General features: G+C 38.6%; 1 protein-coding gene across 7 annotated transcripts in view; it reads right to left on the reverse strand.

The window, feature by feature from the left end:
* Window positions 1-746: 746 nt before the first annotated feature.
* The window catches only part of UNKL (unk like zinc finger), a 31,948-nt gene continuing 6,845 nt past the window's right edge, over window positions 747-25,849 (reverse strand). For 2 of the 7 annotated variants that reach the window (XM_042827775.1, XM_042827778.1), the window contains exons 4-16: window positions 24,990-25,123; window positions 22,936-23,071; window positions 22,081-22,198; window positions 18,032-18,116; window positions 16,426-16,538; window positions 15,422-15,610; window positions 13,851-13,913; window positions 12,451-12,616; window positions 8,545-8,637; window positions 6,582-6,812; window positions 5,759-5,961; window positions 4,814-5,068; window positions 747-2,669 (exon numbers count right to left, since the gene is read on the reverse strand). In XM_042827775.1, coding sequence (XP_042683709.1) covers window positions 2,514-2,669; window positions 4,814-5,068; window positions 5,759-5,961; window positions 6,582-6,812; window positions 8,545-8,637; window positions 12,451-12,616; window positions 13,851-13,913; window positions 15,422-15,610; window positions 16,426-16,538; window positions 18,032-18,116; window positions 22,081-22,198; window positions 22,936-23,071; window positions 24,990-25,123 — 1,942 coding nt within the window. In that variant the 3' untranslated portion in view covers window positions 747-2,513. Of the gene's footprint in view, window positions 2,670-4,108; window positions 4,455-4,813; window positions 5,069-5,758; window positions 5,962-6,581; window positions 6,813-8,544; window positions 8,638-10,412; window positions 10,806-12,450; window positions 12,617-13,850; window positions 13,914-15,421; window positions 15,611-16,425; window positions 16,539-18,031; window positions 18,117-22,080; window positions 22,199-22,935; window positions 23,072-24,989; window positions 25,124-25,849 lie in introns of those variants that run through there. The other 5 variants (XR_006170392.1, XM_042827776.1, XM_042827777.1 and 2 more) reach the window with 5 other exon arrangements.

Here is a 25,849-nt window from a genome sequence, read left to right on the forward strand (position 1 = left end):
GTGCAAATGAACTGTGTGTATCAGTGGGACGATTCCTGATGCAGTTACCACTTAAATTCCTTTTTTGTTAGTGTCATGAGACTTGGAAAAGCACCAATTACTAATAAACAGAGAGAGAAGGAGAGCACCAATAGCTGTGGGATTGTAAGCAAACGCACAAAAATTCCCACAAAGTACAACAAACTCTGATACGACAGGACAAAACCATCCTTCTGTGTCTCTTAGGAGACGAATATCGGCAGCGAGATGTGGGCTGGTTTCCTTTAAAATACCAAAGCAAAATTGTCGATTAAGACACTTCTAAACACGCTTGTGAGTACAACAGCTGCAGAAAACTGTGTCCTATATAGTTACAGAGATAGTTCTCCGTGGTTATATATGGTACTCTGGTAGCCAAAGCAAAATCTTGTTTGAACACGTACCAATTTCCAACCACAATCACACGTTAGTCTTTGATTTACTTACTGTCCCAAGTTATCGCACATGAATAACTCTGCTCTGTTCCACCCACTGTGCGGTTATGGTTCAAAAACCACTGTTTGTCAAAGGCTGCACAAATGCATGAAGACATTGACAGCTAACGCCAGACCTCTTTTTCATCACAGCCTGAGGCTGACTACACCTTGAGAACAGAGCAGTATCTTAATGTTAGGATACAAAAGTGCAGAAGTGTTTGAAAATGCCACCAGTTTAACTTTATACTTTTCTTGAGGCAAAAATTGTAGAGAAGCTGTGAGTCAACAAAATCACATTTTAAACCCAACTTCATCCTTTATTTAAAATGGACCGCTATGATCTTCAAGAAGTTTCCGAAATAGGAATAAGTAAAAATATATTTAATGCTTGTAACTTCCCTTCCCTTTTTGAAAGGTCTCTCACATTCCTGCAAACTGTCCCCTTTCCTGCCTTAGGATGCAGCAGTGTACACTGAGTTATCACAGAGATGCGCCGTGGTTCGGTTCTTTGCTGACTCACGTCTTCAGATAACGACCACAAAACCCCACAAGGACACCTTCATTTAAGCTCCTTTTCAACAATAAAGATTTCAGTACACACTTTGCTTTTTGATTCAACATGAAAGAACTTTAAATAGATTAACTTCTCTGCCTGTGAGCTCACTTCTTGTACTGAATACATCGATACAGAGATACAAACCATGTAACACAGTAGGAGGTCATTTAGTGTAAGCTGTACGAGCATCTCACGTGGATTTAACAAAAGAAGGAGTAACACGGGCAGTTAACCTGAACACAGACAGTGTGAACATCGAGGATTAATTAACTTCTCCTCCTAAATTGCACATTCCCAACAACCAGGATGAAGTACATTACCACCTTTTAGAAGAATCAGTACGTCAAAGTGCCACTGCCTGGTGACAAATCAAAGTCATTCCGCAGCTCCTTTCACGTGTTGCCTCATTAGTGAAAACATTTACTTCAAAATACTTACAAAAGCAGGAGACATATTCTCATTATCATATTGTATGACACAAAACTAAGCAATAGAATTAACTGCAAAATCCTCTTTTTGTCTTCTGCTATTTTGTAGGGTATTTGGCATAGGCACTTGGTAAAAGTTATTACACGTGTCTGCTCCCAACAAGTACCACACAAGTTAGATAAGGTACAAAAAGTTTAAGACTACAAATATGGAAACCAAGAGAAATAGGCAAATGCACAGCACTGTACTCAAAGTGATCCGCTCCACAAAATTTAAAACATGTCTTTAAATATGAGAGCAGATGTGCCTTACTGTTCTTCTTCCCACTGGTACATTTATAAATATTGCAGTATGCAGTTAACTTACAAATTGTAAAAAATCTAGGTAAGTTCTCACGTCTATTTAATCTGCTTATGATTTAACAGTAAAACCTATGAAATATTTGAAATTCACAGTACACATATAAAGCATCATATTATTGTGTATTAAAAAATAAGCTTAAGACCAAGAAAGCAGCTTAAAGCAATTTACAATATATCCTCCAACAACAACAACAAAAAATAATTAAAAAGTGCTTTTATAGTAATCATAGTTTTTCAAACAGCAAAGTAAACGTAGCGTTAGACCGATTCCCAGCATGGCTCAGCACAGCACACAGAGCAGACTGGCTGGGGCCTTGCTCTCAGTGCCTGCTTAGTGCACCTGTGTATCCACCTCTGCTGATGACAGTAACAGCTGAGAGTGCTTTCATTCATCTGCTAAGATTTCTACAAAACTCTGCAGTGCAAATGAACCTATGAAGTACCTTGTGCACTTGGAATGAGAGCGGGAGTTGGAAAAGACTGGGGTGGGATTGGGCTGGAATGAAAGAACCTTGAGACTACTGGAAGCTGGCTGATATTGATATGTAAAGGTGAGCAAGGAAAGCAACTGAGTTTCTCACATCAAAACCGAAATCAGTCTAACGCTATTAAATGGATTAATTATCAGTGATTTATATAATTCTTATACAAAATACAAAAGCATAAAATATATTTCATTCATTAACATGATATGAGTACCATGCCTGTATGTTACCACAGATTACTTTTTTTCTTGCAGCAGGGACATTCTTCTTGCTTAGCTGCACAGTGATCACAAAGTATGTAATGTTGACATGGATTCAGGACAGTGCTACCATCACCTTCTTGACATACTACACACTTCTTTGACTGAAGCTGAAAAATCACCTGTAAGATGATTACTGCACTTAGTAAAAGGATTCCAAACTGTACAGTTATGCTTTAGCAACTTTATGCTTAGCTGTGCTGACAAAAACTTTAACAACACAAAGAATATTGGTTTTGCATGATGAATAACCAAGGCGAGGGCTGTAAGATCTGAGCATGCACAACCATTACAACAGCAGCTGGAGGAGTACAGGTGCACTTAGACAAGAAAATATCTAGGTTAGCACTTCTGGACTGCAGTTTTTCTGCACCATTGGGATAAGTGATGCAAAGAAAGAAAAAAAAAGTCAGCCTTTTTTACTATCGTGTATTTCCTTGTTTTGACATTTTAAAGTACTGTTACATTTTCTTAGGTTGTGAGAGGTGTTTGCATTAAGACAAAATGGAAGCTTTCCAGATAAGCTACACTTCGAATAAAGCTACAGGGATGGATTTGGGATGGATGCAAATAATGTCTCCATGTGGTAAACCACATCAACCTTATGAAGGGACAGGAAGAAGTGAACGGCATCTAAAAGCCATATTCATTTTTGAGAGAGTCATCTTCGGGGTAAGAGAAACATCCACAACACTGTGTATTGCACTAAGACAGCACCTTTCTCCTGGATGGAAGAGACAGGTGAGAAGAGGCCACAGTGGTAAAGGAAACCTGAGAAGCCGAGCAGCTGTGAAGGCTGGTAATTGTGAACAGCCCAGTCTGGCTGAGATGACTTCTGCCCCAGGATCTAATGACTTGGTTCAGATAGGAGATGCCAGGACTGTTTTGCTTCTATTTAAAATCCCCCAGGAGAAAAACAAGTGATCCCTAAAGCAAATGTACTCAGCACAGGAGCCTGGCAATAGCAAGTCTCACCTATCTTCATTGCCAGAGACGTAAATAATGTTTTAACCTCCGGTAAGGAGAGCCTGGCTTTTCTTTAAGGCAACAGTTCATGCTGATACAGATGGCACTGGACAGGAGGAGCACTGAGACAGAGAATACGGTGCTGAACTCTAACAGGCACAGGAATATGGCAGACTGTTCTAGTAAGTGGAAGGAAATATTACCTTTTTTCTTGTCTGGACTGTTCAGTGACAGTCAAAGCAAAAAGAACTGCCATCACGTGTGCTATCACTGCCCTTCCAGACTGTAGAATAAAATGTAATGTAAAAGCAAGCTCAGCTCAGGACAGTCTGACGTAGGAATGAGGCACTGTCACTATCATCTCCCTTGATTATGCTCAGAGGAAGGGAATATGACTTTCAAAGCTTTGACAGCCCTGAGAAATGCTCTGCATCTGACAGCAAAAGAGCATCTTATGTTTTGGCAGAACCCAAGTATGGGTTTTAGAGAAGGTGGAATGCAGCACTGTTGTCACTAACGTGACTAAGGGACCAAAGCATCCGACACGAGGAGAAGCTGAAAGAAGAGAGGGATTCTTATCAGTGTATATAAATACCTTGTGGGAAGAAGTAAAAAAGATACAGCCTCCTCTTGATGGTATCCAGTGAAAGAAGAGGCAACAGGCACAAATGATAAGAACAGGAAATCCCACTTTTACAGTGAGGGTGGTCAAACATTGGACAAGGCTGCCCACAGAGGTTCCAGCATCTCCATCCTTGAAGATATTCAAAACACTTCTGGGCCAGGCTGTAACAATCTGCTCAGGTTGACCCTGTTTGAGTGGGGCATTGGACCAGATGATCTCCAGAGGTCCCATCGATTGCCAGTGATTCTATGCTCCAAGTCTGTACTGGCCTCTCTGACTACACAAACTCCTAGTGCAGAACCTCACCACCTACATTCTAAACAAGCGAATAATGTGTAATTGTTTACATTTATCTACTACAACTTGTAATTTATTTAGGTAGTGGCTGAAATATTGGCAATTTAAGCTTTTTCAGATTATTTATTTATTTCTTTATTTAAAATCACCCTCAGAACCCTCGTGAATTGCTTGTCATTTACTCTGATAGCTGATCAAAAGAATCAGAAGAATCTATCAGGCTGAGAACTCTGAACATCACGTAGTCCAGACAGAAAGACTTAACACTGAGATCAGTGATGCTCTCTGAAATTAAACCTGGCATGTGCATCTCACTGAAGCTTACTGAGCTGTCAGTTTTAATTAAGCAAAAATAGTTACACAGATGAAGAAACTCACCTCATCTATTGTTCCTAAATCTAAGTGCAGCCGGCTTTGTAAGGAGCGAAGCTTTGGCAAGGATATTTTTTCTATGTCTCCATAGTTTTCCATGTAAGGTAATGCAGTAGACAGGCAGGCAGCTAATTGCACCTTCAGCTTTTTCAATTTATTTTCCACTGCTTCCTTCTTCTGAAGAGCGAGTTGTTTGTCAGCAGATGCAACATCAGCACGTTCATTTGCTTCTTGAGCCTCTTTCTGCCATGCATCACATGCCTGAGAGAAAATGATTTCCAGAATGTAAGAAAAATTGTTTTTTCAATTAAAAATGGAAGAGTAAATTCAAAAGCCTTCAAAGGTGCACATTTCTAATTTTAAACACAACAGTGTAATTATGGTCAATTTAATGTTTTTCCCTACTTATCCTACTGTCACATTTATGGAGCTCTACGAACGGAACACGTGCTCAAATTTCAGTGTCAGGAGACATTAAAACCTGCCAGAATGCAGCAGAGGTACTTTGCTACTCCTTATCACAGAGAATATGATGTGAGAGGAAGAAAAGGACTACAGGAAATGCACTGGAATGGCAATTGTCAAGAGCCTGGTTTGACTGCTGAGAAGGCTGAATGTCATCCAGGCACAACATGCAGCCAGAGCTGCTAGCAAGCTTTTGTGTGTGTGTTTGCACGTGCTTACCAGTGGAAAGAGGTACAGGAGGGAATGTGTGTCTTTAGTTACTTTACACTGAGACACACAGCTGTTCAGCACTAAAGGGTCTGCTTCCTTTACGCTGCCAGCTCATTTAGGAAAGGGAAAAAACATCATTCATGGTCAGTTCACTTGATAGATTGTAAAAAAAACTCTGGGTTCAAGGATAATAAAACTTGTAAAAAGGAAAAACAGTTGGAGGTGCATGTTTACTAAATACAGAAAAAAATGTAATACTACCGTAAATGAATGTACCTGTTTTACTTGTTGCCAAGATTCTTCCCATTGTTTCAGTTTTCTCTTGGCATCATCAAGTTCCTGTCTAACTCGAGTCAGTTCGTTCCCACTGCTGTTTGAACTCACGGAGGGGGCAGTGCCACTGCTCAGAACTGGGGATGGGCTGGGGGAGAAATTCCCAGTTACAAAGTCCCACATGCTCCCTGTAACACCATTTAAACCTGAAAAACAAAAAGTAGTGTCTGCACACCCTGCTGCAAAATGTTTCACATGCAGAACTACATAAACGCACTGCAAACGCTAAACTTACACTTTTACCTGCAAGACTCGTTATTTGACTACCTTCAGAAACATAAAAGTCTGGAAAATATTTCTAGTTCTGGAACAATTCACAAAACTTACCACATGCTTTTCTCTTGCTGCTTTTATTAAAAGAGAGCACAGTCAGCAAAAGGAGAAGAAATGGTGGGAATAATTCATGTACAAAAACCTTTGCTCCCGGAAGTCCATACATCATTTTAGTCCTTTCTATTTTCTATTTTCCATTAACAAAAGTTGTAGCTAAAACGTGTTCTTACTGCCTACTCTTATCTTTCAAATGCCTAAGTAAATATCTCCTCTTCCAAGAACACTTTTTGTCTTCACTAGGAAGGAAAAATTAACTCCTGGAACTCCCTCCCACCTACCCCATTTAACACCATTGTCAGCAGTGTTAACGATTATAATAGCTGGGCTTTGTCTTCCAGATCATGAGAAATCTGCACAGCCTCGAGCTGAACCCTCCTGAGCTGCCATGGATTCCCCTCTTAAAACACAGCAGTGCAGCCTTCAGCCTACTTACCTAACGAGTTGTGAGAAGAGGCAGAGGTGCCCAATATATTCTGTTCTGATTTCAAAGGCTGAGGCTGCTGTTGGTGAGGGACCATAGCGGATGAAACAAAAGACTGAGAAAGTGATTGTGAAAGAGAATTGAGTGGAGAGGTTGAAAGGGATGATGATGAATGTAGAGAGGAGGAACGAACAAGAGAACCTGGAATATTGACAGGTGCTGAACTTTCCAGTAATCTTTTACCTAAGCATGCACAAAAAAATAAAAAATAAAAATCAGTTCCAAAGCAGGACACAGCTCTGCAAGTATTCTTAAAATTAAACTGCATATTCAAATACCTGCCACTAATAAACAATGTATTATTTATCTGCTATTGTAAGAAACATTTTAAAATTGAACACTTAGAAGCAGTGCCATCATCTGCGGCTACAGAGAGAGAGAAAACATTTTTCAGATCAGGTTATCTGACTCAGAAATATTTACAGCCAACTAAAGCAAATGGAAAAACTGAGTGGAACTTAAAGGGGTAATAAAAATTTGTTTTGTATTTTAATACATAAACTAGAGTTGAGAAAGTGAGACTACATACCTTAAAATGTTTTACTGAGTAATAGTCAGAAATACCTCAATTTCTTTCTTTTACATACTTTTGTTCAGTAGATTTTAAATGTCAAATGTACTTAAGTCTACAGAAACTAAGTTTGAAACAAAGTAATAAATAATATAATCAAACATGTATTGCTCATAATTTTCCAAAATAATGGCAATAATAAAAGTAAGGTATCTTTAGAATGAATGTTAAATGATGCACTTGCTTGAATAACTGTGAACAGATGCATTGGTTTTCCCCAATCAGGAAACAGTTCAATATTTACTGTAAAGATTTTAATCAATAATTTTGAATAGCAGTAAAAATGACATCACCTTCTCCTTGGAGAAAATAGAGCAGTCAAGTGAGTTATACTTGAAATCATGACTCATTATTATGGTTTTCTGTTTTTGCTTAAAACTGATGAATTTATGTCATCAGAGAAAACATCTTTTTAGAAATATTAAAAAAGAAGAAAATAATGCTCATTATAAGCTGCACTGCAACAATGTCTTCAAAAATATATCATGGGATACTCAGGAAGTGTTGGCAAAGTCTCCTGAGCAACTGCCTAAGGAAGATACAGGACAGACCAGAGATGTATGTGACATAACAAACAATAAACCTACACCTCTGTTTGCAGGAGAAGCAAGGGAGCAACACAGTAAAGGCAGTTTAGTTTAAGAATCTGGCCCAGTAAGAACTCTCAAATTTTAAGAGCCTGAGATCCACTGTATGGGGTTTCACAGAGCCATCTCTTTTCTAGTACTCGAGTTATTCCTCACATCTACTGGATTTTGCCCAACACAACCAGCATCGAGTAGCAAGGCTGTGGGTGAGGACAGGCCAGCGCTGCCCCATGCTGGGCACAGCCCTTCCCAGCCACCCGCAGTGCAGAGCTGCTGCAGCACACAGCCAAACCCATCAGCAGCACTGGTGCTGCTTCTGGGAAAAGGCATGTAAGAGGGCAAAAAGCTGCAAAGCAGCAAGGAGTGAGAAAAAAGGTATAAGAAACAGCCCTGCAAACACCGATGTCAGTGAAGAAAGAGCAGGAGGAACCAGAGCAGAGATTGCCTGTGGTCAGGATTTTCAATAAATGCATCAGGACATTCTATAAGTGTAAGCCAGTCCTTCCAGCAGCTATTCTGCCCATGGCCCCAAGGGCATGCCAAAAGCACTTTTTAATCGAGCAACCCCTTCCAAATGACAGGCAGGATGACAGCAGTCTAACCTGCTTACATCTCAAATTAAACAGGAAGAACAGAACCGAGAACTATTTGGCACAGTCACTGTTGTCTCAACTGTGAAGAGTAAACTCTTAGAAAGGTGAGAAATAAAATTCCTTCAAGTGATTCGTAGTTTGATTTTACGATTTGAGCCGCTTACTTGCTAATCCAAGGTCACTGCCTTCTTGATCTTCCAGCTCCCTACTGATGGATGCGACATTCACACCGTTGAAATGTATATCTAGAGCTGAACCTGTTAAACAAAGCACTGCGTAGTGAATTACCCGTGATGCTGAAATGAGGAAACTTTGATTATTTTTATTATCATTTCCATCATAAAAATCCTTAATGTCTAGATCATATCTAATACCATGCAGCACCATCCACTGCCCAAAGTGTGTTCCATTTAACACTAATAATTGCATAACTGGGAAGATCTAATGATGATTTTGATGAATAGCTATACTGCCAATACAGTTGTCATGGGAAAGTATTATGGGGAAGGGAACCACCTGCTGTGCTGGACAGGATGCCCAAGAAAGGATGTTCCTCTGCCCCAACTTGCACTTCTCACCTGGCATCTTGGACAGCTTTCTCTGTCCTTTTTTTCCTCCCTCTTCTTACATTTCCATTTTTCTCTGTAAATGATATTGACCATTGTGTTCCACCAGCAATGGACCCCACTAATCACCCTTTGTGCACATGAACCTTTCTCAGTGTGTTTGTGCAACAACACCATATGAAGGAGATGTTTCTTTCTTTTCTTGTGTTGGTTTTTCTTTCCCCCCCCACTAGAATAAAAGCAGGCCATTCACACCATTTCCCTTGTCTAACAGGAGCAGCTTGCAGTCTTCTGCAGCTTATTCTGCTGCATCTTCAGTGTTCAGTGCATCACCTAAGCCTCAATGTTAAGTGCTAGCTCTATCTGATTGGCACGCTCCTTCTAAGCTCCCCTACCCCCTTCTTTTCTTCAGCTCTTGAGGACTATTACTCAGCCAGCAGACAGAAAAAACTTAAGAGCTCCCCATGCAATCATGATGAAGGGACAAAGAAAAGGCTTCAGACCTCCATGTCTGACAAAGCTTCCTCAGTTCTTGCCAATATAACTCCTGTATTTCCCATAGTCCTTTATCCAAATCCATTCTTCCTCTTTTCCCATTACCACCTACTGTCTTCTCTTCCTGCAGCTCCTTCACTTTTTTTTTGTTTAAACAATTCTTCAATGCACCAATTTCTACAAGAACATGACAGGTTTGTTCTACGAGTACTTTACAGTTTTGGCTCTATTCAAATTACATACAGCACTTCATTTTCATTGCCATCCAGTATATCCACAAAGTAGAACTCTGGAGAAATAACATATATGAAATTTCTTTGGGGAAAAAAACCCACAAAATCTACACAGTTACAGTAAAGTACATTGACCTACACTTCCATGAGACATGGACACTGTGACTCACCTTCAAGTAACAAAAATATCATCCTGAAAACTATTTCAGAAAAACAGCTGAAGGCAGCAGAGGCATATTTTACCTCAGAAGAATCAAGGATCTCTTAAGCTCAGTAACAGAATGACAAATGGGAAACAGAGCATATAACAGCTTAAATGACTTTGCAACACTTGTTCTGCATATAATTTTAGTATATAATTTTAAAATTGTACTGAATTAGCACCACATCAAGTACATGGAAATTAGACCTTGGATTTTACGGTTACATTAGCTACTTGTTCTGGTCAACTAGCACACACTTACTCCAAAAGCACTCTTTATTTTGACAAAAAAATTTATTTGCACAGTATTAACTGTAAGCAGTGACATTATATTACTCACAAGGAACAAAAACTAAAAATCTGCTCACTAATTCTAACAACTAAAAATAATTTTACATTTATGTTTCAACACACAGATCATCCAACAAACCTTTTAGGAAAGCAGGGTATACACTTGTGAGACTGAGGAAAATATCTGCCATTTAATATTCTGCATAGATTACTTTCAAAAAGAGATGAGAAGAGGAAATGCCTACCTTACCATTGCTAAGTGCTGACTCACTGCCTGCAGTCTCCTGCTCTCTGGCACACGCTGATTTAAACACAGAAACCTTCAAGCACACCAGCTAATCACAGCACAGCCCTGCTCATGTGACTGACACCACAGGCTGCAGAATACAATGTCCTTCAAATCACATTTCCTGCTACAGCCTCCTGAATAAATCATATTTACTGTAGAAGTGCCACATATTTCAGCAAGTTTGTGCATAATGCTAATTAACAGGGACCACGAGATGTCAGGATTGACACTTGGAGGGATGGAGAAAGGCTGTCTGAAAGGGCAGCCAGAAACCACATGAAGTTCAACTGAGCCAGATAAAGTAATGCAGCACCTGGGATAGAATAATCCCTTGCAACAGTACAGGCTGGGGACCAAATGACCAGAAAGCAGTTTTGCAGAAAAAAAGGTAGGAATCCTACCAATCAATACATTCAGCATGTTCTGGGGGAAGTAAAAGCAGCTGGCCTGCATTAGGAACAGTGCAGCCAGCAGGCTGAGGGAAATGATTGCTCTCCAGCACCTGTGAGACCACAGCAAGAGCACCATGACCAGTTTTAGGTTTCTCCATGCAAAAAAGGCATTTACATGCTGCACTGTGTCCAGCGCCTTGCTATCTGGATGGTTAGGGGACTGAAGCACATAATATACAAAGGCTCAAACTCTCAAACTCTGTATTCTTGAACTGATACAGTTGATCTGTCAAAGTATTTGGAAACTCAAGCAGGAGAATCACCAGCAAAACAGCATGAAATGTTTGATACATGTCTTCAAAAACTGATTTATTTTTGGAAGGAGATGAACATACAGTGCGCTCTGTTCAGCCTACAGTGGTACTGTGTAAAAAGTACACAGCAGTTCAGAAGACAACAGTACATAATAGTGTACATTATGTGTGTATTTCCTTTCAGAGAAAACCATGGGACTTCAAATTGTTACAGTGTTCTGTGCTGCCCTATGACCAAACCCTGTCAGACTGACACTTAACAGGGCTCTGGGCAAATCCAACAGTGCCTGGAGTACTGTGTCCAGTTCTGGGCTGCCCAGCACAAGAGAAGTGCTGGAGAGAAACCAGCATAGGGCCACTAAGACAACTAAGCTCTGGATAAGCCTCCTTAGAATAAAGATGTCTGTATCTCTCTATGCATATTGTTGAGGATACCCTTGTACCAAGTGTCAAGTTATTCTTGGCGTGAGGATGTAATTATTTAATAATTAACTGAACAGCATAATGTGACATGATTACCTACTGGTGACTGCATGAATTTACTGTCAAAGTTCTCTCCTTTCTTAGTAACAACTTGGACAGAAAAGCAGTGTCTAATTATTATTTAAATATTTATCTCCTTTTAACATTTTCCAGCTAAAAAGCCTTGCTGGTTGGAACCAAGGGAAAGGCCCTGGGTTAGTGATGAGGATTTCTGAATGGAGTATTTCCTGAATCTGTCCTGTGTATCCAAACAAAAGCTTCCTCCTTTTTGTGTCCTTTCAGGTCTGGCGCACATAAGGAGAACAAAAATATGATTTTGCCCCTGAATGGATCGATAAGGAGATTGGAAAATAGACAGCCAAGAAAAATCTCCCACCTTCCTGCAAAGACAGTAAAATCTGTAACTGCACCGGCTGAAGTAACCTCAAAGAGAAAAAAGTCAAATCTCAGTGGCTCACCAACACAAGTTGAGGAGACATCACTTCTATTTCTAGGAACGTGGTGAGATGCATTATGAAGGTTTTATGCATTCTTAAAATTGCTGGCCACTATCAATGACATATTCCATTTAAAATATGTCCCAATTACTCATTCCTATGCTTACATTGCAGAGTTTATGAAAAACAACGATTTTTTGGGAAAATATTCAATTTAAAACTCAGATATTGTTTTTAATGAAATACAATAAAGTTGAGTACATACAAATGCCTTTACCAATAAGCTGTTCTCAACAGACATTAAAACAAGGAGAACTTGAATAATGCAATAAACTACATATAATCAGAGAGTAGATGGTAAGACTTACCTATAACTGATTCAACTGTGTTACCAGCAGAATAGAATGGGAGAGTTTGGGTACTGATAATAGAGACAGTTGTAGGAGATGAACTATCTGATCCAACACTGGAGGCCAGACTGGAAGTAATACTTGAAGCAAGTGGGTTAACCACTGAAAAAACACTGAGATGGTTCTGTGAAAAACAAACATATACAATAGAGTATGTGTGTGTATTCTTACACAGACGTGTAAGCACATGAAATAAATACAGTGCAATTTTAGAAATCATTATTTTAGTTCAAACAGAAAGAAATCCAGAAGGAATCTCTAACTGAATAGATTAAGATAATTTTCCTTATCATTTCCATGTGGTTGGATATTGCCACTGTATGAGGAAGTTTTGCTTTCAGAGAAAAGGTATTTAAATACCTTCAAATGAGCTTTACAATCAGTTAGTCAGCTGAAGTCTGATGACCCTTTTCAAAAGGAAAATATCTACTGAGCAATTATACCATTTCATTATACATTTGTACACAAACTATATTCTAGATTTCTTTGTTCTGCAAAATTTCCCATTTAATCCAAACGCAACTGGTTCATGAACTGATCTTCATTTTAGACAGGGGAGAAACTAAACTGCACAGCACACACCTCTACTACTTATTTCTAGCTGAACTCGTTTCACACAACTCATAAAACATCCTGAGTCAGATGGGACCCACAGAGATCACCAACTCCAACTGCTGGCTCTACAGAACACCACTCACAACTCAAACTGTAGTTCTCAGAGCACTGTCAAATGCTTCTTGAAATCCAGCAGGCTTAGTGCTGTGACCGCTGCCCCGGGGAGAATGTTCCAGCGTCTGACCACCCTCACAGTGAAGAACCCAACCTGCCCTGTCTTTACTGCATGCCCTCCCCTTGGGTCCCGCCACCAGTCACCAGAGAGATCAGTGCTTTCCTCTGCTCCCCCCGCGAGGAAGTTGCAGGCCCCCATGAGACCTTCTCTCAGTCTCCTCTTCTCTTGGCACAACAAATCAAAGAGACTTCAGCTGTTCTGCACACATCCTGCCTTTCAGACCCTTTAGTGCAAAATCACAGAATGGCTGAGGTTGGAAGGGACCCCTGGAGGTCACCTGCTCCAACCCTCCTGGTCAAGCAGAGCCACTTGAAGTAGGCAGCCCAGGGCTGTGTCCAGAGGACTTCTAAACACCTCAAAGGAGGGTGGCTCCACAGACTCTCTGGTCCGGTGCTCAGTCACTCTCATAGTAAAGAAGAGTTTCCTGATCGGATGGAACCTCCTGTGTTTCAGTTTATGCTCATCACCTGTTTCTTTAGGCTGCTTTGCAAAGTGCCACAGAATTTTGCTACTGCTTTAATGAATCATCCAAAAGGGCAAAATATTAGTGTTAGGCTTTTGGCAATACCTGCTTGTTGTCCTGTTCATTTTTTTTCTGCTGATTCTCAGCTGAGAAGCTTCGCTGCTTTGCCTGAAACAAAAAAAATTATGAAATATATGAACTTAACGAGTCACTGATAAAAATATATAACTAGCTCATGAAGGGTCAGAAGCATCTCTTTAATGATGTCTTGAAAAGAGGGTGACTTAATTTCCCTTACTGCAGTTCCATAAGGACAGTTAAATTTTAATGATCATAGAGTAAATCAATATGGAAATTGAGCACATGGAAATTATTTCTAGCTCCTAAACTGAGTAGCCATTTTAGCACTATGATACGACTGAAATAACATGTTCCAAGTGCTTGCCAGCTGGTAACTATTTCTCCAAGAGGCTGCTGGGATAGAAGCCTGCGTTAGCCCGAAGTTTCAGAACTGCCTACATTTTCTCTTTCAGCAATCATGCTACAAATAACAAACAAAAACATTTCAAATATAAAGGCAGATTTTAACACCATTTTATAATATGGTAACTTCTGAAAGAAGTGAGACATACCTAAATAAAAGGGAACTGTAAACCCTTTCTCTTTGCCACTGTGTTCTTGCAGAACAAGATCAAAAGTATTTCTGCTCTTTTCAAACCAGAAACTTTAAGTGATTTCCTGAATCGCAGTAAGCTCTGCACGGTCCCCTCTGTCTCTTCAGGAAGTTATTTCTGCCGCCTTTGTAAAGTTCTTTGTTCTTTTTTTCCTTTGAGAGATTTCTAATCTCTCTTGTAGTGAATGTTCCCTATCACTCAGACACAACTCTTCTCTTTCTATGCCTCCCATTATTCTACATGTTTTCTTCTTCGTTGCAAAGCCCATCACTGCCTCCTTTCTAGGCATGGCCAACGTGGCCAGTGAAAAGTAGGCATGACTTGTTTGTGGCTGAGATGCATGTTTTGTAACAGCACGTTACTCAATGATTTTCACCAAAACAGCACCAAGGCTATATTGTTTCTCAATTAATGCTGACTTACCTCCAGAAAGCAGCCATTTGTTTGGTGCTGTTACTTCGATAACATTTGATCATGAATCATCTGATCACTACATTAGGAGATGGAAATCTTGTCAAAATAACCAGATCACTAATTTACAGTCTGGCTGAATATTTACACCTAAGAAAGTGACCCTGCCTGGAGAACTTCACTGTAATGATCTTGCCATCACCTACAACACTTTAGCATTTAAATAAACAGAATTACTTTTCAACAAAAAAAATAAAACTGAACCCTACCAAATGTAGCTATGTTTGGATTTCTTCACAGTTATCTTGATCTATTCTTGGCAATGTGGGCTTAAAAATGACCATCATATTTCTGCAAAATTATGATTTACTGCATGCCAGCTGAGCTGCAGTGACAGATTCTGTGAGTGTTCTTGGTCCATGACAAGTGCATTTTGACACAGTTTTTAGCTCTCTACAGGAAAGGATTCCTGACCTTGGGCTTAATATTATAAAAAAAATCACTGTAGATACAGGAGATAGAGAACACTTTCTGCTTTATCTATTTATTTAAGATTGTATTTATACTTCTAGATGCACATTATTCACATACCTGATCTTCTCGTTCAAAACCTGGTGCTTTAGGATAGCTGGATGTTGGTGAAGAAACACCTGAAGTGCTGGACTCAGAACACAAAACACCATTTGCTAACGATCTCTGTCTACAAAGAGGCCCAAGGGGTGACAAAGAACTACTGCTACCAGAACTTGATGTTACAGGTGGACTTGAAGAACAGGAAATCTGTAGGGGACAGAAAACAGTGTCTAATATATTCTGTAACACTTTTTATGTTTATAACAACATTTTCCCTTCCTAAGACAATAAATTGAAATTATAAATTAATTTCACTCGTTTTTTAATACAATGCTAACTTCAGCATATTTGTGTGTATTTTTGGTGTAAACTGAAAAAAGTACCAGATGACAATGTTGAATATATATATATTCAAATTGATACAAAAATAAAGATAAAAGAAAGTTCTGCAATATACCTTTCTAACTCCTGTCCTAGCTGACAAAATTTTCTATTACAGAATACATTTACTACCCCTGTAATCAAAAACCTTTCTACTTCCAACACACTCTGCACACTGCATCGCTGTAAGAAGCTTTAAGTAAAGCATGACTGGGTGAGACATCACTTCACATATTAATAAATTAGGACAGAAAAGAGGGGATCTTTCAAGATCTTTCAAGAATGAAATTTTTCCTATAGAAAAAAAAAAAAAGACACAGATAAGTTAAGCTGTCCTTTAGTTGTATGTTTGATTAACAACGATGCTTCTCACTGGAGCATTCAGAATAATTGCATCTTAGGACAAAAACAAGGGCAGAAAATACAGGTAATACATGATTATGTCTGGTTTTCAGAGCAGACATTCCATTTAGGTTTTCAAAACCCGGTAAATATTACCTTCTGACATTTAGTATAGCTTTGATTTTTTTTTCTCTTTTGTTGATGTACAAAGAAATAAAAAAGAGCTGCTTAAGGAATAAAATAATTACATATTGGCAGTGCTGATCAGTGCTAGCTATTACAGAGTCATTTACACTTACGTTTCCAGACTGCCCACTGTTACTTGTAACACTGTTTGTGGCATTAACGCTGCTGCTCCATTCATTTGTGATGCCTAGGCTGTCTGTCGGGAACAGGTGAGCACCCGGTTTGACTGAAAAGTAACAGCATCATAATTACTGGGTTGGTTTTGCTTTTTTTTTTTTTTTTTTTTTTTTTTTCCCCAGAACCACTTTACTTAATAATAAACAATGGAAAGAGAAACTTTTGCTTACAGTGCTTAACTTCAGAAGGAATATTAACCTTTGAGAAAGTTTATTCTTAACTTAGATGTAAATTACAATCAATTATTTGTTAATTTTAATACCAGAAAATTCATCTCAAAATAACTGAACAATTACTTCCCAATTTCCCCAAAGGCTACTTTGTTAAACTATTAAACATCTCAGTCATTTGATTATTTTAATTTAACATCTTAAGGAGATTTAGTCTTCAATTTTTACATACAAATAACGAGTTAACAAAAAATTTTTACTTTAGTAAACAATTGCATTTAATGATATTCCTCCCCTCATAATTCATGCACACAATACCTCCAAGAAAGGGAGTAAGGACTGGGAAAAAAATCTCTCAAACCCTACAAATCCTGCAAGATTTTTTTTTTTCCACCTCTTGCAACTAATGCACTTCTGAAGGGGTAACAGTAAGCTACTACTTAGAAATCAAATGTGAACATTTCTTTCCTAGGAACAGTAAGTAGCTCTGCTAGAGTGCAGGGCTATGCCAGAAACAGGATGAGTGTGAGACAGAGACACCTCTCTTCACTGCAGACAGTGCAGCTGAGGACTGTTTCTAACAGTGCAGTTTTTGCTACTCTGCCTATTAACAGTAAGTGAGAGAAATACATTAAATTTGAAATGTTTGCTTCTACAACCATTCTAATTCCTTCTAATAGCAAACATCATCATTTCTGGCCAGCTCCACAGAAGTTACAAACTCTACACTGGAAGCACCAGTATTATATTAACTGTATTTCCGCAAAGACCTACGGATGTGGTTGGAGTCCCACATGGGGGCCCCACTCATGGGCATCACTGAAACTCCTGAAAATCTGTCTTGAAGGAATAGTGAAAATTCATCATGGCCTTAAGAAATCAGGAAGGAAAAAAAGAACAAACAATAGGTCAGCTGATTGTGAAGAACTCACTGAGAGAAGACCAGGAAGACTACCATAGAAAACACATGCTTCCCCAAGTCAGTTCAACAGAGAATGGTAGAAGCTGCTGAGAAATGTATGAATGGTGGGAAGGATTCCACAGAAATTTATCTAAGTTTACTACAGTAGTTTCAATAGGACAACGAGTGTATTTACAAGTCCAACAGGTATACATTTGGTAAGTCAAACTCAAAGAGTTGTAGGGACAAGCAGCATTTGTAAAGAAAACTTTCTGTTCTGCTGCTGCAGCAAATTTGATGTACTTTCAGCAACCTCCCTTAGCAATGTAATATATTGGAAAATATGGAACGAATTTCTAAAAACAAGTGACATCAATTGCCATTTGCCCCTTAAAACTAAGGATTTTAAGTCACTCCTGCTGCAGGTGCTTAAGAATAACACTGATAGAAAACAGTAATTCTCTTACTTACTTTCACCATGTGCAAATGCACAGAACGGGCCCCGAGGGCAGTAACCCGTCTGGCGCATATCATTGCACTTTGTAGACTTGTATATCTAAACAAAACAGAAGTGTGATTAACTGAAGCATATTTCCTACTGAGTAATAAAACAGATAGAAAATTCTAAAGCCTTTAAATGAAAAGTTCTTAATATTAAATTAATAGCAATACATTTAATATAGTTTTCTCAGAAAATTCAGTTCTTGCGTTTCTTAAAATCAAACAGAAAAGCAGAACAGTAAGAAAATTAAACCTCAAACGAGAATCCTAACCTCATTGTGTAATAATAAATATTAACAATAGCATTTTAGAAAGCCTTGCTTAAATTGCTTTTGTTTTCCATGAGGTATAGAAACAAGTCAAACACCAGTCAAAGTCATTTACACCACTGTAAGAAATTTCACAGGAGAAATAACACCTGCATGTCTGGGACTGCTGAATCACGGCCTGAACCTCTGATTGATCACCTGAGGTGAGCACTGAGTCAGCCCTGGAGCACAGGTGAAGGCAATTCAGCTGCACTGCAGGAAGGGCTGGAGCCTGGCTGCACCTCTGCTAGACCTATATAAGAGCTGACTGCCAGTGGGCAAGGATCTCTTCTAGAGATCTGCTCAGCTGGAGTTTTGTAGTGAGCACAGGATAGGGTGAGTGTCCTTTCCTGCTCTAGTATAATAATTATGTAAGCCAAGCTCTCGGATATACCATATCATCTGTATATTCATTCACTCTACAATATACCAGAATGTCTTAAGAAGAAAACAAAACAATCTGCTTTTTTTCCTACACGCTGCCTGCATTGCTACACCTCTAATATTTAAATCTTACTAACATTCAAATATCTTTCTCTAACCTGACTGAGGCATGTGAGAACTGAAGTAACACTGACAGTTCAGGGCAGCAATCACGATGTAAGCTGCACACAAAATCCAGGTGCAGTTTCCTGGCTCTAACGGGATGTCTTGTCTTTGTATTTCACATGGCTTAGACAAAGCTGACACAGAACAATGTTTATATCAGAACAACATTAACCTATTTGAAAGCACACAGATTCTTCTGATAATTAATTCCAGGAATTTGCTGATCTGTGGCAAATGGCAGTGGTCCCCCAAGCTTTGGCAACAGAAACATAGAAATAATTTCTTTTTCCTTAAACACCAAACAGGAGACAAAACACCCATAGTGCAGGGAAGCATCCACCTGAAGAACACATTTCACAGGGCAGTGGGACTCATCTTTCTACCAGTTTCCCTGGGAGCTATCTAAGCATTGCAAAACATGAAGGAGTAATTTGTGGACACCATACCCAAACGAGGAAATGAAGCTGGATCCTTCTCTTACCTATTCTTTGGTTATTGGTGAATGTAAAATCCCAACTCTGTATATCTTATGCTTATTATGCAGAAGGAAAAAGTAGTACTACCAGATGGTTTCAACAAAAGCAGTAACTAGAAGTTGAGTCTTGAATTGTTGTCCTAATCACAAAATCACTCCTAGTCCTATGAGATACCCAGGTGGTGAGAAATGCCTACTGATACTTAATACTATTGGAAGAAGTGACAATATAGAGAAAATCAGAAGAGTGTAGGGGCCAGAGCTGGCCCTGATTCTGGAGATGGCCACATCGTCCACATGTACCAATGTTACAAAGGCTGCCACTTAGCAGTGGTGGAATAAAGCTATTCCTAAATATGATAACAATAAGATTTCTTCAAAAATCAATCATTGAGCCAAAAGGCAACAAGAATATTCTTTATCTGAATCTGGTGAAGCGTGAGGACACAAAGTCCAATATAAAAAGATAAAGCTGGATAAAGTGACTATGAATTGAACTTGAAGGACACAGAAAAGTGATGCTGAATTAATGCCCTTGATTTCAATTCAGTAGGATGAGAAATGAAGGCAAATGGTAACCACTATCAAACAGATTGAATTTCACTGCAAACAGAGTAAAATGAGCACTTCACATCCTCTACCTCTAGTCAGAGGCTCAAAAGCTGTGTGGAATTTCCATTCTAACCACACAGCTACAGCCAGAGCTTGAGCAAAGGGAAATGATTACAGAGTACAACGTTGAATAGAATCTCCTTTGAGCAGGAGCACGTTGCTAGTTTCTGTGAAATTAAATGCTACAGCTAAAATCAAGCGAGCTGATAACCCTGTGACCACGAAGCTGTCTTGCGTACCAGCAGGAATTATGTCCAACATTTCAACAAAGGCAGTACAGCTAATGGAAATAAAGATGGACAAAGACTGAGATGATCCAGCTGATGTGGGGGCAAACTAAAACTACCTTTGGTTCAGGGCCAGGAAGTGAATTAGGCAACTGTAAGTGAGAGGTTTTAAAGAGTGACGTGTAAAGCAGCTGCAGTTGGCACATACTTGTAGTAAAGCAGTTGTCCCAAAAGCACTACATATGGCTGAGGCATACTAGGCATAGCACCCATTAAGTTTGAGAAGAGCAAAAAGAGCTGACTGAGACCATTGTGAGTCCACCAATTATTCTGTCCTAATTTAATTAAGGACTGAAAGAAATAGAATAAAATTAAAGGTACATTTGGCAAAGCCTGCTGTGGTAGACTCATTATTGAACTTTGATAAATCAAAGATTCTTCTCTAAAATGAAAAAGTGGTCATTCTAATAAGACATCAATAAACTATGTGGAGAGAATAATTAATTCAGATAATGAAGATTATGACTATTACCAATGTAAGGTATCTGCTGTTAAATGGGTAGATTACAATGGATGGTAAGAAGAAGGAAGGCAGCAGGCAAAATTGGCATCACACCTCAAGCCTCAGCCTTCTGACTTATTTTTAGTATTTGCATTAATAGCTTTGTCATAAACTAAAGTATGATAGTTATACTAGGCAGGAAGACACTGTTATTACAGAAAAGGGCTGGAATACAACATGGAAGAAATTAGGTAATCTGAAGTAAATCCATACAGTAAAATCTCTAGTAATCAATAAGGACAGAGAAATTCTGGAGCAGCATCTCAGGACTGGAGACAGTAAACACCTACTTAATATAAAGATGCAGATGGTCAACCTGATAGGGGACGTGATAAGGAGGAGTTTGAAAACAACCTTGAAGTCAGTATTCTAGGAGTTTCTTTCAGTGATGTGCTCTTGAGATTACTTCAATAATCTTCATAATTGGAAGAGAAAACAGCAATTACTCGAGTGGTCTTTGCTTGTAACTTACTAAGCTTTTAACTTCCTAATGCAGCCAACATCCTGCTGTGAATTCTTTATGCCTGTTCAGAGGTCCCAAATCCCAGATAAATCTCAAGTACTGTACAGGTAGCTTCTTACATAACATGTCTTTTCAGTATCATGGGTTTTTTCCTCCATTAACTGGAAAATCTAATACTTTCCTAGTGCTGCAATAACATTTAAATCTCAGCAGATTAATGTGGCACTGCTCTCTTCCCCAGCACTTTATTTTTACGCTCAAATATCCAACAAAAGAGTGTTACAATGAGTGTACCTATAGAGGAATGTAAATTCACATTCTTTTTCTGGAGTGTCTTCCTTTAGCCAGTAGGAAGAGACACTGCTCTTTCCACTTTCTCTGGCATATTCAGATTCTTGCAATTATTTGCAATACAGCTTTTAACAATGCTCAAAATTGTAGTTTGTCCCAAGTTACTGGACAAAAAGTTGGGTAAAATTTATACCCTAACCTTACATATAGGCAATCAACATAAAAAAAAGGGTTTTCAGAAGTCATGTGAGAAGACAATTCAGTTACTAGATTAAAAGCATCCAAATGCTGCGGGGAATGTGAATTCATTTTTTACTAAGTAGTATAATAAAAATGCCTAGCAGCGAAAACCACAGCTGTAAAACTAATATTTTCAGCAAATTTTGCTTAAACCAATAATTCAACTACTGGAAGTGCTGCATGACTTTTCTCTCCAGATCTGACATATTTTTCACATGTATCATCTTTAACAGGTACTCGAGTACATAATAAATTTAAAATCACTAAAAGTAAGAAGAAGCTCATTTCTTACCTCGGGATGAAACTGCTGCTCTGTACGAGAATGACAGTATTGGCAGCTATCCCCACTTTCACACCTTGAAGGTTCACCCCATTCATCTGCATGTTTTACACTGGGGCAAGGAGTAGACCTAGAAACAAATGATGCCCAGAGCACGTTTCTATCTAATTCCTAGCAGAAGTCTCAAACAAATTCCCATTACATCTGAGGAGCTTTGCTTCTGGGACCTACAAAGTTGTAAATTCTAGGAGAAAACTAGTCTTTTGCCTTTGACAGAAGGAGGAGCAGGTAGGATTCCAGCTTTCTTCTGTCTGGTGACATTTATGGACAGTACTGAGACTGTCAAGCAAAACCCATCAATTCTAAAGCACATCACGATGAAACACCAAGTAAATGAAGAAACCAATGTTTCAGAATGACAGACTCTCTCTAAAACTAAGCAAAGAGATGCATTAAAGTTTGGTCCTGAAAGTACTGCTCAGAAAAAGAAAATCTGAGGAGTGAAAACAGGAGAAAGCCAGAAATTATAACTGGTCTTTTCCCAACAAAGAAGGTATCCACTGGTGATTCTTGATTTTTCACTAAAAATTATAGCTTTCATTCTTCACAGAAAAAACAGAACATTTTTTACTACCGTTTCATGTTTTTATTCTTCAGAAGTGACTGATCATTCCGAACAGATGATTTTTTTTCCCCCACAATAAATAAATAAATGAATGAATAAATCAACAGACAAACAAACAGCAAAGCTACTGGGAAAGAGATGTTTTTATTCCACTGGGAATACCCATAGCATAAGAGCCCAAACAAACCAGTCCACTAACAACTGTCTGACTGACAAAGAGTGCACTGCAAATATTCCTGTACCTGTATTTGAACGTCCTGGGATTCCGTCTCCTGTCGCGGCTGTTGTGGAAATGCGGACACGCGTAGCCCTGGCGGCAGAGCCTGGGTGGCTTTGTGCACTGCTCTGTCTTGTAGCCAGCTAGCACAAAATTTGTGTCTGTAAACAGGTCAAAAATTCAGAGAAATAAGCCACTAGATTTTGTATTTCAAGTGCCTTGAGTTAGCTTAGGAATCACGCTGTTTTGTAAAAACAATGTTATGAGTCACAGACTCATCCATCCTTATAAACCCAGATACTTTCATGCAAAGAAATCTTCATCAAATTTATATTCTATAGCAACTGTATAATAAAGTACACAAACACAGAACTACCAACCTTGGTAGAGAAACCTTCCAGAAATTCTCACTGCATCTATTCAACATTTTGAAAACGAAAACCTTAAGCAATACTACTCATTTTAGTAAGACAAACACTGAAACCATTTCAAGTTCTTTATCTACAGCTTTTCTTAAGTTTAGTGCTGACGCTCCTTATTTCACCAAAACTTCTTTCATGATAAGGCATACTAAGACTAGCTATTAAAATCTTCCTGGACAAATTCTAGAGCCTCTTTTAGACTCCTGCCCCTTTATCTACATCTGGTGCCAGTAAGGAGGAATTAGGACATGAAAAAGAAGGTTCTGTCTAGAAACAGAAAAAGACAGAAAAACAACGGAGCAAGCAAACAAATTAGAAGGTAAAATTTGGCTAATCGTCAGCATGGAACAGCGAATTACACCAAGCCAATCTAATTCCTTCCTAAGGTAGGAAAATGGTTCCAGGTATGACTGAAGCAATCACTATTACTTGTGATTTCTTGTCTTTAGCAAACCTGAGATGTTCACAAAAACACATACAGCAAAATTCCTACCAAATCTGTGGAAAACAAGCTGAAAAAGCATTCTCAAAGAGTAATTAATGGTGTACTCTAAATTAGCAAGGCTTACTGATCAGAGTATCACACAGAGTCTGCAGTTCCTTCAGTCCTCTTCAATAGTTTAATTTAAAACTGAGGAAAACAAAGCTGAAATCACCAGCTGGATGATTATTTTCAGTCTCTGGCAATTATATGCAATCCCACCACATTTAGTAGGATGTAAAGAAGTCACACAGCATTATATAACATAACACTTCAGCAATGCAATGAATCCAACAAAAATGCTTGTAGTTGGTTAATTTTGCTGTATTTTCTTTATTTTTTACCTTCCTATACAAAAATATTCCAGTATTTTTCATCTAGAGCTGACAACAAAAGACTGTACATTTCACTACTTACATGACTGGAATTCATCCTCTATCAGAATAAAAAAATATATACATAGCAGGGACAAATATCATAAGATTATCTTCCTTGAATTCCTTAGGGACAGTATCTTCATGGCACCTCTCCCTATCTTACTGTCCATGCATGAAATTTTGAAAGTAATTGTATCCTGCAGTCTTTCCTATAGTAACGTTTGGACAAGAGCTCTAATAATAGCAACTGACACTAACATCTGTGGCAGTGTAAGAAGCAAGTGAAAACCAAACTTGAAAGTCTTAAGAAAACCAAAACAATTGGTTTTAACCAATCTCACACAGCGCTTTCAAGGCACTCACATCTGAATACTCTCCTCCAATTTTCTATTTAACATTTTACTTGATTCCTGCTAGTCAATCTCAGCAAAGAACAAAGATTTGTTAACTATTCAATTAATGACTTAAAAAACGAAGACTGATCATTATTATACTTAGCACAAGACAGAGCTCCTACTGACTTGCATGAATAGTTTCCCAATTGACAGAGATTAGCAGTACTTGTATTAAGCTGAGACATATTGAACAAAATATTCAAAACATTTTCAATTTACAGTCTCAATATAAATGTGACAGACTACCACAAAACTGCTCACAAATATTTATATTACTTATAGAAACCGTTTTTTTACTCTATTACAAAAAAGACTTCTGAATATCTCCCAAGTTTAGACCCAAGATCAACAAACTGGATCAAACATCATCAAAGAAATGGAGAAAGGAGACAGGGTAACATTACCCTGCCATCTTGGATCTTCACTAAGGATCTTCTCAATCATTGCTTGACTTGCTAAATTCCCTGGTTGCAGATCTGGAATGCCTTCACCACATCCTAGCTGCCCATTCTGTAAAGTTTCCTGCGCCTGAAGTTCTCTGGAATGGGGAAAGAAAATAACACTGCAAAACTGTATAGCTACAGTAACCCTAGCTGTCCTACAAAACATCTTCTCGTATTCCATCAACAAATTATCATTTAATCTAGATTCTAACAGATCTAAATTGGAATAAACAAGCAAGCAGACAGTCATAAGGAATAACCACATCAGACTAATCAAAGACTAATGTGAAGGAATGCTGGCATTACGTACACAGACAACATTTGTACCAGCAGTGTAGCTCACTGTGCTGATATGCTGACATTCTGTACATATTATTCATTACTCATATTCTACATGACACGGTAGAAATAAAAGAAATAACAGAAGTTACAGAAAGTGTGTTCAGCTCACTGTACCATTTCACAAGAGAAGCATACCAGGACAACTGGGAGATCTAACAGCAAATTATAATCACTGGGTAGAGCATCTCTTCTGCAAGTATTTGTCACTTTTTTTCAAGTAAGCAATGCAAGCTTGGTGAGCACTACCTAACTAAAACTTGTTGTATTAGTGCTAAGAAACCTCTATCAAAAACCCAAGATAATTTTATTACACCTGTTTTACAAAATCAAGCTGCAGTTTCAACAATGACAAATTAGTTACATGGATTTAAAAAAAAAAAGAGAAAAAGAGATAATACAGCATAACTGTATTAGGCAGACTTTGGAGCAATGTTGATACAAGATGAGGAACCAGTCACCAGAGGTTCTACAATAGTCAG

Source organism: Centrocercus urophasianus, unplaced genomic scaffold (genome assembly GCF_019232065.1).
Source record: "Centrocercus urophasianus isolate 14NV4802_14NV808 unplaced genomic scaffold, USGS_Curo_1.0 seq_29, whole genome shotgun sequence".
NCBI classification, from domain to species: Eukaryota; Metazoa; Chordata; class Aves; order Galliformes; family Phasianidae; genus Centrocercus; species Centrocercus urophasianus.